Below are 16,219 nucleotides of genomic sequence, written 5' to 3'. Positions count from 1 at the left end.
GATTCATATTTTTCTTGGAGGCTTTGGATGTAGGAGCTTTGACTTTGTTTTCTTCTTCTGGTTGTATGTTTTGATCTTCTTTGTCACCAAAGTAAGATAATATAGTCTGACTCTTTTTCTGCTGCTTACTCATGATCCCAGCCAATTACTTGAATTTTAAACTCTTTGTTAAGGTAAAAGTCTGCTTCCAATGTGAAGAGTGTACTGTCCCAAGCTTTGGGGGTTTGTACAGCTGTTTTCAGAGCTACTTCTAGGGACCTGTAAATTTCAGTTCTTCCAAGGTGCTATGATAAGGGGCAAGGTGTTTCCTCTCCACCACCACAACAAGCTCCACCACACCAGAGCTCCTCCTAGCCCCAGGACCGCCCCTCAGAACTGTGACCCAGATCCAAGCACTGGCAAAGCAAGAGAACCCTGCAATCCCCCTCTGATCAGCAACTCAATTTCCCCTCAATCTGTGGGCCTGAAGCTCAGGAGGTAGCTGCTGCCCTAGGGACTTGCGGCTGAGACCTAGCTCCTCCCTCACCACAATCACAGACTTTTCCCACTGACCTTCCAAGTTGTCTTTGGTGTTCATGGGTTGAGAAGTCTGGAAGCTGCCACAGCTGTCCATGATTCAGTCCTCTGACGCCTGCTCCAGGATCACTGTGGCCTGCATGACCACGCCGAACTGCGCTCCTCTCCCCACCTGGTGCGATATACCTTTCTGATCAACCATCCAGGCTGTCTTTGGCTGAAAATTTGTTTCACTCTGTCTTTTCGTGGGTTCTGCTGCTTTAGAATTTGTGTAGAGACATTTTTTATAGGTATTTGGAGGGGTTTTGGAGGAGAGCTCAAGCAAGTCACTGCTTTCCCTCCGCCATCTTGGCTCCACCTCAAAAAGGGTTTGTTTCTTAAAAGAGTGTTCCCATCCCATATTCTTAGTCACTATCATTAATTAGGTAACATGACTAGTCACTGGGTATTGATCATGGGAGTTCATTTCATCCCCCCAAGGAAGGGGCTAGAACGCATGTCCCTTAAGAATGGGCCAGGATACTTAACCCAACTCCAGGGTATATACCCTTTCTATAAATGAGATAGATATGATCTTCCTATATTACTATTAAAATCTTTGGAGAATAATAACTATTTCCCAATCTCTGCACGGGGCAGCTAGCAGTCACAGTGGATAAAAACATCAGGCTTGGAGTCAGAAACACTCATCTTCCTGATTTTAAATCTGACCTGAGACACCTACTAGCCAAGTGACCTCCAGCAAGTCACCTAAATCTGTTTGCCTCAATTTCCTCACTTATAAAATGAGCCAGAGAAAGAAATGGCAAATCACTCCATTATCTTTGCCAAGAAAACATCAAATAGGGTCACAAAGAATTGAACATGACTGAACAACAAAAATCTCTGCATTCCATCCGGGGCTGTAGCAGTTGTGTAATCTTTTTTCTACCATGGTACTTATTTCTTCCTCACTGTTTCCTCTCAGAAATCTTTGTTCTTCTAAGTCAAAAAACATTTAAGTGCCTACTTTATGTCAGACACTGTTAAGCACTAGGTTCATTCAGTTCAGTTCTTTCTCTTCATTGAATAGTTTCTTGATGCCCCCAAGAAGTTAATTCTCCCTTATTCCTCAAATCGCCTTTTATTTGTATATCTTTGCATATTTTTTTTATCTTCCCAGTACAATGGAAGCTCTTTGAGGGCAGGAATTATTTTGTGTATGTCCTTGGATCCTGGCACCTTGAATAATGCCAGGCAAAAATTATAAATAAATATTTATTGAATTGAATACAATAAACCACTTGCTACATCTGGTATAAAGACTTTTTTTGTCAGTTGTAATTAAATTAAATGGTCTCTCCAACCATTATAGTAATTCTTCAATTTTAGTTGAGTAATTCTGATAATTTAAAAGTTATCTTTTTTTCTTATGATTTTTTTCAGATAACACAATTATCGGGATTTCCTGAGTATGTTAAAATAGTAGAAGTTGGACCCAGGGATGGCTTACAAAATGAAAAGGTAAATGAATATATTCACAAGATTTATGCTATTAATTGAATGTTCATATTAAAAATATCAAGTAATATTTTATGAATAGCATCATTTATTAATCAACAAATACTTCATAAGTACCAACTTCATGCCAGATACGATGCTAGGTCCTGGTGATAAAAAAGACAAAAATGAAACTATCCCTGTCCTCAAGGAACTTACATTCTATCAGAGGAAGACGTGTACAGATGTAAGTATACAAAAATATGTATCCTTAGTAAGTATTTGTATAATTCCTTTAATAATATTAAGAGCTAGCATCTATGTAATGCTTTAAGATTGACCAAGGTCTTTACATCTGTTATTTCATTTTGTAAATCTGTTGCCTTTGGATTAATTTTTTTTTTCTTCTTGCAACTATAGGTCTCTCAGTATATTAATACTGAAGTTTGGTTTTTTTTTTCTCTTCTAGGTCATTGTACCTACAGATATAAAAATTGAGTTTATCAACCAACTTTCTAAAACAGGCTTATCAGTCATAGAAGTAACCAGCTTTGTATCTTCCAAATGGGTACCTCAGGTAGGTAAAATCCAGAATTCGGTCATTAGGTCTTTGATGCAAATTCGTGACATAATTATTGAGAAATCAGAAAAAAATACTGGTCAGAATGGTAAAGTAATATAATTCATGTATTTTCATGTTTATTTTCTTTCTAAGTCATTGTAGTTGTCATTCATAGAAGTGCTTCAGGGTTTGCAAAACAACTTACAGATGTTATCCAAAAGCTCTGTGTTGGAGGAATTCCTATTCCAACTTTACAGATAAAGAAAGCATTGAGGGAGAGAGGCTTGATGACTTGCCTGTAGTGCCATAACTAGTGAGTGTCTGAGGTAGATTTTTAACTGAGATCTTTTTGACCAAAAATCTATTTCTCTAACAACTATGATACACTGCTTTCCATTTCAACTATTGTACTGAAAGACAACTAAAATAAAATTCTTTTTTTGGTGAGGCAATTGGTTTAGGTAACTTGCCCAGAGTCACAGCTAGTAAATGTCAAGTGTCTCAGGTCACATTTGAACTCTGATCCTTCTGACTCCAAGGCCGGAGCTCTATCCACTGTACCACCTTGCTGCCCTTAAAATAAAACTCGTTAGTCACTGCTTTCTATCATTGCTTTACCCTTTTATATTCCCATAGTTGAATTTCTGAATCCAGCTTTAGGATTTTTTTTTTTTTAAGATCAGATTTGTGATTTCGTTGGTGCAAGAGGAAACTCCTGGTAAGGGACTCTACCAATAATAATCCTTCACCTGCTCTGTAACTTACAGCCTTAAGAGTGTTGTTTGGGTCATCAAAAGGAGGTTAATTGATTTGCTTGGGGTCACATAGCCAGTATATATGTATGTATCAAAGATTGGACTTGCAGTCAGGACTTTTTTGTGTCCCATGCCTTTTTAAGTGCAGGGCTTACTCACTACATCATGCAAGCCTTTATGCCATTACATCTCATCATGTTATTTTCAGCCTATCTTTCCAGACTTTTTGCATGTTCTATTTGGTTATCTACTAAGTTCACTAACCTTTGCAACTCTCTATCATTTGAAGATTTAATTGAACCCTTCAAGTAACCTGAGACCATAGCAGACCTAGGTAAACATATGATAGTAAACAGTGAAATATTTCCTCTTCATTGTACTCTCATGGTGGATCGAACTCTCAGGTAGCAATTATGGGACCTCTTAGCAACTGGGTAAAGTCTGCTGAAAAAAAAAGTGAGGATTAACTTTCCCGTTAATGATTAACATGACACAAATCATTTTTCTGGTTTATCTTCCTAATCTTCTTATTGAGAATAATGATAAATGGCCTGAGATCTACCACACAGGTCCCTCCTATAAAGAATTAGGTAGGGGGTTCTTTTTTCTGTAGCTGTTTTGGTAATTCCACCTGTTTTTCGGTTTTAGAACCAGAAATAGGCTTAACTATCAGGAGCAGGTAAAAGAGAAAAAAAAAATTACAAATTGCCTTTTACCCAACAGAGAACTGCGACATAGGTGGAATGTTTAACTCTAAATTTAATTATTTAAATATTAAAAAAACAAAACATTTAAATTTGAATATTCAAATTAAATAATTAAATATTTTTACAAATCTGCAGCTAACAAAAAATTGCCAGCCTCTAAAGCACTTCCAGCTTTTTTCTCTGATGATTGGTACTTGTTATCATAAGATTTATAATGATCCCTTCATTTTACAGATGAGCTCAGTGTAGCCCTGAGTAAGTAAATGATTTGCCTTCATTGTAGTAGCCTCCTGATTGGGGTCCCTGCCTCATATCTCTCCCTTCTACAGTCTACGTGTCACATAGCTGCCAAAATGATTTTCCTAAAGGGCATGCCTCAACATGTCACTCCATAAGTCAAAATTACAAGGGTTTCTAGAGGTGATAACCTCTAGGATCCAAGCAAATGCCTTTGTTTGGCCTTAAAGGCTGTTTACAAACTGACCCCAACTTACCTTTCCAAACTTTTTGCATATTGCTCCCCTTCATGTATTCTTCCTCGTATGTGACATCCTGCCTCCCATCTCAGTGTCTTTGCTTTACATGACATTCATACCTGAAATTACTTCTTGCTCACTTTTACCTCTTGGGATCCTTAGTTTCCTTCATGACCCAACTCAAGTGTCACCTTCTTCTACATGAGGCTTTCCTGTTCCCCCTAGTTGCTAGTGAATCCACCCTCAAAAGTTTTATTTTATCTACGTTTTATCCAATTTTGAATATACTTATATATGAGCGTGTTCATCTCCTTGATTAGGATATAAATGTCATGATTTAAGAACTTTATTTTGCTTTTCTCCTAGTATACACAAGGCCTACCACAGTGTCTGTCTGCCATATAATAAGTGCCAAATGTCACCTTGCTAGCAGCAAATCAACTTGGGTCTTTCTTTTTCCACTATAGCACTTACCCAACATCACATAGATATTAAGAAGCCAAGCTGACCTATGAACTCAGGTCTCTTGAATCCAAATCAGACATTCTTTTTACCACACTGTGCTGCCTTCTCTTAACATTGAATTTGATTGCCATTACAGAGCCTATAGTAGTACTCCCCAGGACTGAATGACTTGCTGGCTTTGTTGTTCAGTTGTGTCAGACTCTTTATGACCCTATTTGGGTTTTGTTTTTTGGCAAAGATACTGGAGTGGCTTGCCACTTCTCCAGCTCATTTTATAGATGAGGAAACTGAGGCAAGCAAGGTGAAGTGACTTGCCCAGGGTCACACAGCTAGTTAGAATCTAAGGCCAGATTTGAATTCACTTAGATGAGTCTTCCTAACTCCAGGGCTGGCACTCTATTCACTGTACCACTTAACTGCCCTATGACTTGGTGGCCATGATACCAGATGACTGTGGGAAATTTTTAGGAAAGGAAGGCCACTGTTCTCTTTCCTTTGGTCACACAAAAGTACCTCAGACATAGATTACTCCACAGAAATCCAGACAAATAAATAATCATTTATTTACCCTCTGCTAAGGAGCAGGTAGTCTGGTTTTATCCCTTTAGGCCAATTCTGCTTGGCCATTAGACCAACTTTAATGCTTCATGACACTTAGAAGGATGGAGTCAAGAACCATTTTAAGGACAGATGGACTGTCCTAGCTAACAGAAACATCTGTATAAATGGAAAGAGGAAGTAGTGCCTCATTGAGGAAAAATGGGGAAATGTTTCTAATGTGCTCTGAGCTGAGTGGAGAAATGTGATATAAATGTCAGGAGATATAAACGATGTCAGGCTAGATCCTATGATTATGGTAAGCTGTTTACCCTTGCAAGATTAATGTACTCTTCCAAGGCATCAAATAAATGGCCTGTTTCCCATATAGCTACTGATATACCTCTGCCCTCCAAAATGTAATTACATCTCTTCTGTGAGTAGTCTTTTTTCCCCAAAAATTATGTTGGTTGGGGGAGGGGGAACAAACTTGAAATTGGGTCCAATTTGATTTATTTAAGTTATTCCATTTGTAAAAATGAAAAAATTGTTATGCTAACTACAAGAGACTTTGTGTTACTGTATTTCATCTTCACTACTAATCTGAGTTTAAGTATTGCAAGCCATTTGTGGCTTAAATAAATCATTGAATGGTGAATGGTGTACCTGGATCAAAGATGGCATATAATTAATTTTTAAAGCACTGTTGCCATTAAATATCCAATCATGTTTGCAATTTGATTTTATAATTGTATATATTATCAGAGCTCATTTAGCCTGCCTGGTTTGAGCAAAATTCTTTGCTGCTTATATCACCACATAGCTTTACTGATTTCATTTTTTATGGTAAGCTGCAAAACCTGCAGCAAGCAAAGATGGTTCATAACATGGCTTTCTTTGCTGAAACCACTTTGTGTCATTCTTCACTTTATAAACCCTCTTTAAGGAGGAAATTTAAATCAGATTTGTCTGATTTTCAGCAATCTTATCTCAGACTTGGGTTAGAATATTTTGTTTTAGCATAACTACTCACATGCTATGTAGAGTGAATACTGCTCCATTTAATGATAAAGGTCTGTGGTTCTGAAAAGAAATTCATTCTCGATTATGTACATTTTCTTTTCTTTTTTTCACTTTTTTGGTCATAGGTCATGGGAATAGTACTCCCAGTTATGTTTAGATCACTGCTTGTTCACTTATTTCTTTTTTTAGTATTTTCAAGCTCTTTTATAGTTTCCCCCCCTACTGTTTTGCTTGGCAGAGAATGTCTTAATGAAAACAGCCAAAAGAAAAAAAAAAAGTTCCACAGTAGCAAGGTGCCATATAAAACAGGATCCTGCACTTATAGTCAAAATAACCAACAATGACAAAATGCTTGCCACTAAAAAGTGCATGCGTTTAAAAATTGACCTGAAAAAAAAAAAGATTTTTTAAAGTGCAATGTGAAGTAATAGGCAAAATGGGTTAAAAAGATGACCCTAATGTAGCTGGAAAGAACAATAATCATTACAATACCAATAATAATAATAATAATAATAATAAATGAAAGTTATAGGAGGCAGCTAGGTGGTACAGTGGATAGAGCACAAGCCTGAAGTCAGAGAGACTTGAATTCAAATCTGGCCTCAAATTAGCTCTGTGAACATGGGCAAGTCACTTAACCTTGTTTACTTCAATTTCCTCATGTATAAAACAATCTGGAGAAGGAAATCACAAACCACTCAAGTATCTCTGTCAAGAAAACCCCAAATGGAGTCACAGAGTCAAACATGAGTGAAATGACTGAACAACATTATAGGGATAAAATAATTATTTTGGTTGTACTTTATCATTTAATATTACTCAAATTATTTTAAAATTGAGGTGATGATTTTCTTTTTATGCATTTCTTGGTATATTTTCACCCATAAAATTTTCTCTTGATTCAAAGAAAAAGCTGAACAAAAGTGATTAACACAGTTAAACACATCTGCCACTGTGTATAACATTCTGAATCCAAAGACTTCCACCTCTTTACCTGGATAAGGGAAAAATGTTTCATTATCTATCCTCCAACATACAGAAAGAGAATTTCATTGAATCTGAGTTAGTCAGTTGTTTTTATTTGCATTTTTGTAATCATCCTATATATTGTTCTGGTTCTGCTTTCTCTGTTCTCTATCACATTGTACAAATCTTCCCCTATTTTTTGAATTCCTGAAAGAGTATTTGTTGTATCTTACAGTACCAATAGTATTCTATTACATTAATTTACCATACTACTTAAATGCCTTTTTTTTTTTTGGCGAGGCAGTGGAGTTAAGTGACTTGCCCGGGGTCACACAGCTAGTAAGTATCAAGTGTCTGAGGTCAAATTTGAACTCAGGTCCTCCTGACTCCAGGGCCAGTGCTCTATCCACTGTTCCACCCAGCTGTCTTCTTAAATGCTTTAAAGACATAATGAAATATTTTTAAAATTGTAGTAAGGTTGGGTTAATTTTTCAATTAGTCATAGTTTAAAATAGTAAGGATAAGAGGCAAAAAATGAATGTCAGTTTTAAAAACACTTAGACCCTTGTACTGTTTTCATGTATAGTTATATCAGCCTCTCAACACTCCTCTGAGTTAGGTGGTGGTGTTGTTTTTGAGTCATTTCAGTTGTCTCTGACTCTTCATGACTGCATTTGGGGTTTCCTTGGCAGAGATACTGGAGTGATTTGCCATTTCCTTCTTCAGCTCATTTTATAGATAAGGAAACTGAGGTAGACAGGGTTAAGTGACTTGCCCAGGATCACAAAGCTAGTAAGTTCTTGAGGCTAGATTTGAGCTCACAAAGATGAGTCTTCCTGACTTCAGGCCCAGAACTTTACCCACCTAGTTGCCCCTGAATTTAGTATGACAGCCTAAATCATCATTCCCTTTTTACAGGTGAGGAATTGGAGCACAAAGTAGTTAAGTGACATTTCCAAGGTGAGACACAGTAAAAAAGCTAATTAGTGGCTGAGTTAAAGGAGAACCCAGGTGTTCTGACTCCTAACTGAGTGTTTATTCGATCACATCTTTTTTTGGATTTTCTTCTTAAAGCATCAACATATATGACTTAATAATTTAAATAACTTGATAATTGCTTAATCATTAGAGAAAATAAACGTGTAAATTTGGTTGTGCTGTTCCCTTTCTCTTCCTATAAAACCTTACTTAATTAAAATTAGTCTATTCTTCACAATTAGAATAGATCAGTGGCAACACTTTGCTCAGTAATTGTATAAATTCTGTGGCAGGAAAAGAGCCTAAAACATAGTGCCAAAAACTACTAAGAAATAAATCAAATACTCTTCCAGTATAGTCCAAGTACAATAGTTACAGGAAGAAATTCTCTCCTCTTTGACTGCCCTCAATCTTAGGAATTTATCCATTTTATTAGGGGAGATTGTGAGGATTAACTAACATCTTTGATAATGGAAAAATTGCTAGTGAGAAAGTTGGACTTTTTGGACGGAAGCTTCAGATTTAAATTTTCTCCACTAATAGTCAGAATTTGGAAATGCTGTTAAGAAGAATTTATTCTTCCATCGGTGGTACAATTCAAATTCTGGGCTCTAGAGCAAATATTTTGGAAAAGATCTCCTTGCCATTTGTTAACTACAAAACAAACTTTGCCTTCTCTGTTTCTGTCAGTGACTCCACTAACATGGAGATGTGGGGTGGAGAGCAATGGCGGCAGACTCAGATAGAAAGAGGGTCACTAAACCATGAATAAGGATCCCTGTCAGAGCATATTGATTTAGTTTTAAAATGCAATGTTATCTATTATTTGCTGTATTTTTATTTATTTTGTTCAATATTTCCCACTTACATTTTATTCTGACCCTTGATGCTTATGGAAATGTTGCAGATCATATGTTTGAAACCTCTGTTGTAGAGGACATGGCACTGAACTGAATCTTTCAGACACTTAGCTGTGTGAACCCAGGACAAAGTATTTAACCTCTCAGGATGGTGGTTTCCTTTTCTGTAAAGTAACTGTGTTGGAGTCACTGATCTCTCAGATCCTGTTCAGCTCTATTTCTTTGATTCTATCATTTCTCAGTTATCCAGCCTCCCAAACCTTTGTCTTTTCCCTCTTGATACCCTACACACCAGCACAAAAATGCATATTCAATCAGTAGTTAATTCTACCTGTATGATCTCTCTTGAATGCAAATCTTCATACCCTTCCCACTGTCACCATCCTAGTTCAAGCACCTGAGCTTATATCACATGTAATATTATAATATAACACCCTCCCCCCTAATCTACTTAATTCTAGCTTCTACTCTTTCCTATCTGTCTTTCATGTTGTTTCCATCCTTTTCTTTGTAATGTACAGGTCTGACCACTTCAGAATACCTTCAGGAGTTTGCCATCATGTACTTGATAAAAGAAAAATACTTCTTAGTCATGCCAAAGAGGTCTTCCATAATGTGACTCTAGACTACCATTTCAACTTAATTTCTTTTTCATTCAGTTTCATTCCTGTTCTCTATTGGCTCATACATTTGAATAGGGTATTTTACATCTTTGGAAAGAATTATTTTCACAGTCTCACTTGCTGAACTCTTTTGCTTTAAAACCCATTTCAGGTACCACCTTTTTCATGAAGCCTTCCATCATATCTCTAGCTGAATGCCTTCTCACCTCTCTCATAACATTCTGCTTAGACTACTCAATCACACTTATTTTCAGCCTTGGGAGAGATTGTACCTTATTGCTTTCCAATAAATTGTGGGTCCTTTGATTTTGAGGACTACATAATCTTAAACTTGGTGTTCCTAGTGCCTAGCACACAGCCTTGAACATAATAGGCTTACTTTTTGTTTGTTAAATTGTATTGATGGCACTAATGTTCTCCTATCAGGCCTTTGGTAAAGGGAAAGATGGCATGTTCATCAGATTTGCAGAGGACAAAAAAGGCTGAAAGGAATAGTTAACACACTAGATGAATGACAGCATCAGAATCCAAATAGATTTTGACAGGCTAGAGCAGTGTCCTTAAGCTAATAAGATGGAGTTCAGTCGTGATAAAACAATGTCTTACACTTGGGTCTGAAGATCATCTTCACACCTTCAAGATGAAGGAAGACTAGCTAGATAGCAGTTTGTGTGAAAAAGATCTGAAAGTTTTAGTGGACTAAGTGGGGAGTGGAAGGGAAGGGAAAAGGATGAGAGGGGAGGAGAGGAGAGATGAAAGGATAGGAAATGTCTTGGACTTAGAACCTTGGAGTTTTCTGATTCTTGTTCCTCCTCTTCACAATCCTGTATGTAATCAGTTGTCAAATTCTGTTTTCTGCATTTTCATGTTACTTGTACCCACTTTTCCTTCTTTATTCCTGCCACTACTACTCTAGTTCAGCCACTCATTATGTTTCGTCCAGACTGGTACAAGAGTTTCCTACACTCTCCTTCCCTTTTTTATTCCTCCTTCCCTCCCTTCTTTCCTCCCTCCCTCCCTTCTTCCTTCTTTTCTTCCTTCCTTCCCTCCTTTCTTCTTTCCTTCCCTCCTTCCCTTTCTATTTTCCTTTTTCCTTCCTTTCCTTCTTCCCTCTCTCCCTCCTTTCCTTCCTTCCTTCCTTGCTTTCTCTCTTTCTTCCTTCTCATTAATCAATGTATATGTATATAGCTCTGATTCTGCTGAGTTCATATGATATCATTCCATATAGATCTTTCTATATGCCCTTGTATGATCCATAAATATATAATTATATAAATGCATATATATTAGAGTATCACACTATGACATGAATGTTACATAATTTATTCAGTCATCCTCTGAGTTTTGGAAATTTTTGTTGTTCTCAAATTTTTGGTATTATATTTAGAATAACTTTGATTACTTTGTGTAACTAGACCCTCTTTTCTATTTTTAATATTTTGGGGATAAACCATTACAATGAAATTTCAGTGTGAAAAAATATGGTTAGTTTGTATGAACCATTGCGTATTGTTTCATTACTTTTAAAATGTTTTCACACAAAACTGGATTATGAAAAAAAAGCAGTGACTTGCTTGAGTTCTCCCCCAAACCCCTCCAAATACCTGTAAAAAAGGGATTTAAACAAATTCTAGAGCAGCAGAACCCACAAAAAGACAGAGTGAAACAAATTTTCAGCCCAAGACAATCTGGATGGTTGAATAGAAAGGTCTATCTCGCCAGGCTGGGGGAGATATGTAGTTCATCGTGGGTGCGCTTTCAGGCAAAGACCAAGCCTCAGAGAACCTGAAGCAGGACTCAGAGGACTGAATCATGGGCAGCTGTGGTGGTTTCCAGACTTCTTAATCCACAAATGCCAAAGATAGTTTAGGTCAGTAGGAAAAGTCTGTCAGACCTAGGTGAGAGAAGAGTGCATTCCAGCCCCAGTCCTGGTGCAACACTGGGGCAGTGGCTTCTTCTTAAGCTTCTGGCTCACAGACTGAGGGGGAATGAAGTAGTTGATCAGAAGGGGATTGCAGGGATCTCTCTGATGCTGTTGAGGCAGGATTATCTTGCTTTGCCTGTGCTTGGATCTGGGTCACTGTTCTGGGTGGCAGTCCTGGGGCAAGGAGGAGCGCTGGTGTAGTGGAGCTTGAATTGGCATGGAGAGGGAATCCTCCTCACAGTTCTAAAATAGCAAAAAGTGCTTGTGGTCACTCATAGACCAGAGCACAGGCCAGGAAAGGAGTAGACACCTCGCCTTTGATCATACCACCTTGGAAGAACTGAAAACTTACAGGTCCCTAGAAGTATCTCTGAAAACATCTGCACAAAACCCCAAAGCTTGGGACAGTACATTCTCCACACTGGAAGCAGACTTCTACCTTGACAGAGAGTTTATAACTCAAGTAATTGGCTGGGATCATGAGCAAGCAGTGCAAAAAGAGTCAGACCATAGAATCTTTCTTTGATAACAAAGAAGATCGAAACATACAACCAGAAGAAGACAACACAGTCAAAGCTCCCACATCCAAAACCTCCAAGAAAAATATGAATCAGTCCCAGGCCATGCAAGAGCTCAAAAAGGATTTTGAGAGGCAAGTAAGAGAAGTAGAGGGAAAACTGCGAAGAGAAATGAGAGTGATGCAAGAAAATCATGAAAAAACTAGTCAAGAGCTTAAAGGAGATCCCCCCCAAAAAAACCTGAAGAAAACACCTTAAAAAATAGTCTAACCCAAATGGCAAAAGAGGTCCAAAAAGCCAGTGAGGAGAAGAATGCCTTCAAAAGAAGAATTGGCCAAATGGAAAAGGAAGTCCAAAAGCTCACTAAAAATAATACTTCCTTTAAAATTAGAGTGGATCTGGGGCAGCTAAGTGGTACAGTGGATAGAGCATTGGCCCTGAAGTCAGGAGGAACTGGGTTCAAATCCGGCCTCAGACCAAACACTACAACTTACTAGCTGTGTGATCCTGGGCAAGTCATTTAACTCCAATTGCCTTAAAAAAAAAGAATCTCAAAAAAAAAATTAGAATGGATCAATTGGAAGCTAATGACTTTATGAGAAACCAAGACTTTGTAAAACAAAACCAAAAGAAAGAAAAAAATAGAAGACAATGTGAAATATCCCATTGGAAAAACAACTGACCTGGAAAATAGATCCAAGAGAGAGAATTTAAAAATTATTGCACTATCTGAAAGCCATGATCAAAAAAAGAGCCTAGACATCATCTTTCAAGAAATTATCAAGGAAAACTGCTCTGATATTCTAGAACCAGAGGATAAAATAGAAATTGAAAGAATCCACTGATCACTTCCTGAAAGAGATCCCCAAAGGAAATCTCCTAGGAATATTGTAGCCAAATTCCAGAGTTCCCAGGTCAAGGAGAAAATATTGCAAGTAGCCAGAAAGAAACAATTCAAGTATTGTGAAAACACAATCGGGATAACACAAGATTTAGCAGCTTCTATATTAAGGGAGCAAAGGGCTTGGAATATGATATTCTGGAGGGCAAAGGAGATAGAATTACAACCAAGAATCACCTATGCAGCAAAACTGAGTATAATCCTTCAGGGGAAAAAATGGATATTCAGTGAAATACAGAACTTTCAGACATTCTTGATGAAAAGACCAGAGCTGAATAGAAAATTTGACTTTCAAATATAAGACTCAAGAGAAGCAGAAAAAATCATAAGGCACTTATTAAGGTTGAACTGTTTACATTTCTACATGGAAAGATGATATTTGTAACTCATGAGACCTTTGTTAGTATTAAGGTAGTTGGAGCGGAAAAATTACTTATAGATAGATTGATAGAGGGCACAGGGTGAGATGAAGATGAATGGATGATATCTGGAGAATAAAATTAAGGGGTGAGAGAGCATTATACTGGGAAAAGGAGAAAAGGAGAGTTAGAATGGGGTAAATTATCTCACATAAAACAGGCAAAAAAAGGCTTTTACGGTGGAGAGGAAACAGGGGAAGATGAGAGGGAATGAGTGAATCTTATTCTCATAGGATTTGGCTTAAGGAGGGAATAACATACACACTCAATTGAGCATAGAAGTCTATCCTACCCTACAGTAAAATAGGGGGGAAGTGGATGAGAGAGCTAGGGGATGATACAGGAGAGGGCAGATTGGGTGTGGGGGCAATCAGAAGCAAACACTTCTGAGGAGGGACAGGGTGAAAAGAGAGAATAGAATAAATGGGGGGTGGGATAGGATGAAGGGAAATATAGTTAAGTTTCCCACAGCATGACTACCATGGAAGTGTTTTGCATGACTACACAATTATAACCTGTATCAAATTGATCACCTTCTCAGTGAGGGTGCATGGGGAGGGAGGAAGGGAGAAAATTTGGTACCTGAAGTTTTAAAAACAAATGTTAAAAAATTGTTTTCACATGCAACTGGGAAATAAGACATACAGGAAATGAGGTATAGAAATCTATCCTGCCCTACAGGAAAATAGAAGAACAAGGCAATAAAAGAAGGGGGGAGGAGAGAGAAGGGAGGACAGATTAGGGGAAAGGGGATTCAGAATGTGCACTCTCTTGGGGTTGGGGGAGGGACGAGATGGGGACAAAATTTGGAACTCAAAATCTTGCGGATGTGAATGTTGAAAATAAAAATAAATAAGTTAATGAATCTTAAAAAATTGGGTTTTATCATTTCTTGCTATATTTACATTCTAGTATGTATAAGTTTGTATACTGTTCACTACATCTTTGTTGAGTTCTGAGGCTATTATTGATGGTTTTTTTCCCCTTAGAATTAGAAGATATGTAAAGACAAATGGAAATAATATAAAATTTCCAACATCTGACTTTTCATTTGACTGAGATACACTAGCTAAGCACAATTATGACAAACTGTGCATTTATTTCATGAATGTTGCATAGCCAGGTGGTTTTTCAAGGCAAAAGGCCAAAAATTCATTGAAATTAAACTACCACAAAAGCTTAAGTTTAATCTCCCAGTAATACCTGGTGTGTTTTAGAAAAATTATAAAATGAAATTTATAAACAAATATAAGTGGAATAATTAGGCTTACAAATATACTGGGTTTGTATCACTGGTATGATAAAGCTTGTTAGAAATTATGAACTCATAACATTTACCCCCTTATTTAATAGAAAAGGAAACTGAGTCCCAAAGAGGTTAGGAAATTTATTTAAGATCATACAATTATTACATAACAAAGAAGGACATTCAAATGTAGCCAAAAGTATGCAAAGCTGGACTGGTATGGTAGTGTATATTCAGAGGAAGCATCCCTATCATTATTTATGTTTCTTCTCAGGATGGAGCACAATGGGATTAATGCCTTGGGCTTGGCAACCCTGAACTAAGCCCTATGAATCCAGGGCTTCTCACTCTGAATCTTGAGTTAAATGTATTAAAAAAAATTCTGAAAATCGGTCTTGTTTTCCATGTCTTTGTATTGAAAACTGACATATGACATCAAGGCAAATCTTAGGTCAGGTAGACTCATGTATTCTCTGTTTCTGAACCCATTCCTTAAAAAAATGTGCCAGGTTAGCAGAGGGATAAAAATCAACCTTGTGGGAAAATTATTGGGCCAGAGGCAGTGAAAGACTCTGTTCCCTTTGAGTTGTATCTGTATTGGGCAGCCAGGTAGTGCAGTGGATAAAGTGCAAGGCCTGGAATGAAGAAAATCTGAGTTCATATATGGCCTCAGACACTAGCTGTGTAGTCCTGGGCAACTCACTTAACCCTGTTTGCCTCAGTTTTCTCATCTGTAAAATGAACTGGAGAAGGAAATGGGAAACTACTCCAATGTCTTTGCCAAGAAAATCCCAAATGGGGTTATTAAGAGTTTGACATGACTGAACAAAAACAGTATCTATAATAAACTTTTTAGAAGCAGTATGGTGTAGTAGAAAGAGTGCTTAGTTTGGAATCAGACAACCTGGGTTGAAATCTGACTCTGCCATTTATTTATTGATTCATGTTGCATCACATTACACATTACACATACACATTACATAGGAATCCACAGATTTATTGTTTGACATTGGACGAGTCACTTAACCTCTCTGTGCTTTATTTTATCATTACAAAATGAGAGCTTGAACTTGATGACCTCAAAGATCCCATCCATCTCTAAATGTATAATCCTATTATAATATTTAAAAAATCAGGGAATTAGAAGGACTTTTCTTTTTTTTCTCTCTTAATAATATTTTTTTCCAGTTACATGTTAAGATAGTTTTCAACATTCATTTTTGCAAGATTTTGAGTTCCAAATTTTTATCCTTCCCTCCCACCC

The 16,219-nt window shown here is 37.3% G+C and overlaps 1 protein-coding gene across 2 annotated transcripts in view; it reads left to right on the top strand.

The window, feature by feature from the left end:
- HMGCLL1 (3-hydroxymethyl-3-methylglutaryl-CoA lyase like 1) overlaps nucleotides 1-16,219 on the top strand; it is a 254,943-nt gene that overhangs the window by 61,531 nt on the left and 177,193 nt on the right. For both annotated transcript variants that reach the window (XM_027852992.1, XM_027852991.1), the window contains 2 exons: nucleotides 1,942-2,019; nucleotides 2,465-2,572. In XM_027852992.1, coding sequence (XP_027708793.1) covers nucleotides 1,942-2,019; nucleotides 2,465-2,572 — 186 coding nt within the window. The remainder of the gene's footprint in view (nucleotides 1-1,941; nucleotides 2,020-2,464; nucleotides 2,573-16,219) is intronic.

This window comes from Vombatus ursinus, unplaced genomic scaffold, assembly GCF_900497805.2.
Source record: "Vombatus ursinus unplaced genomic scaffold, bare-nosed wombat genome assembly UNPS02009835.1, whole genome shotgun sequence".
Classification (NCBI taxonomy): Eukaryota; Metazoa; Chordata; class Mammalia; order Diprotodontia; family Vombatidae; genus Vombatus; species Vombatus ursinus.
The sequence above is the reverse complement of the archived record's forward strand: the minus strand, read 5'-3'. Positions and strand labels throughout refer to the sequence as shown.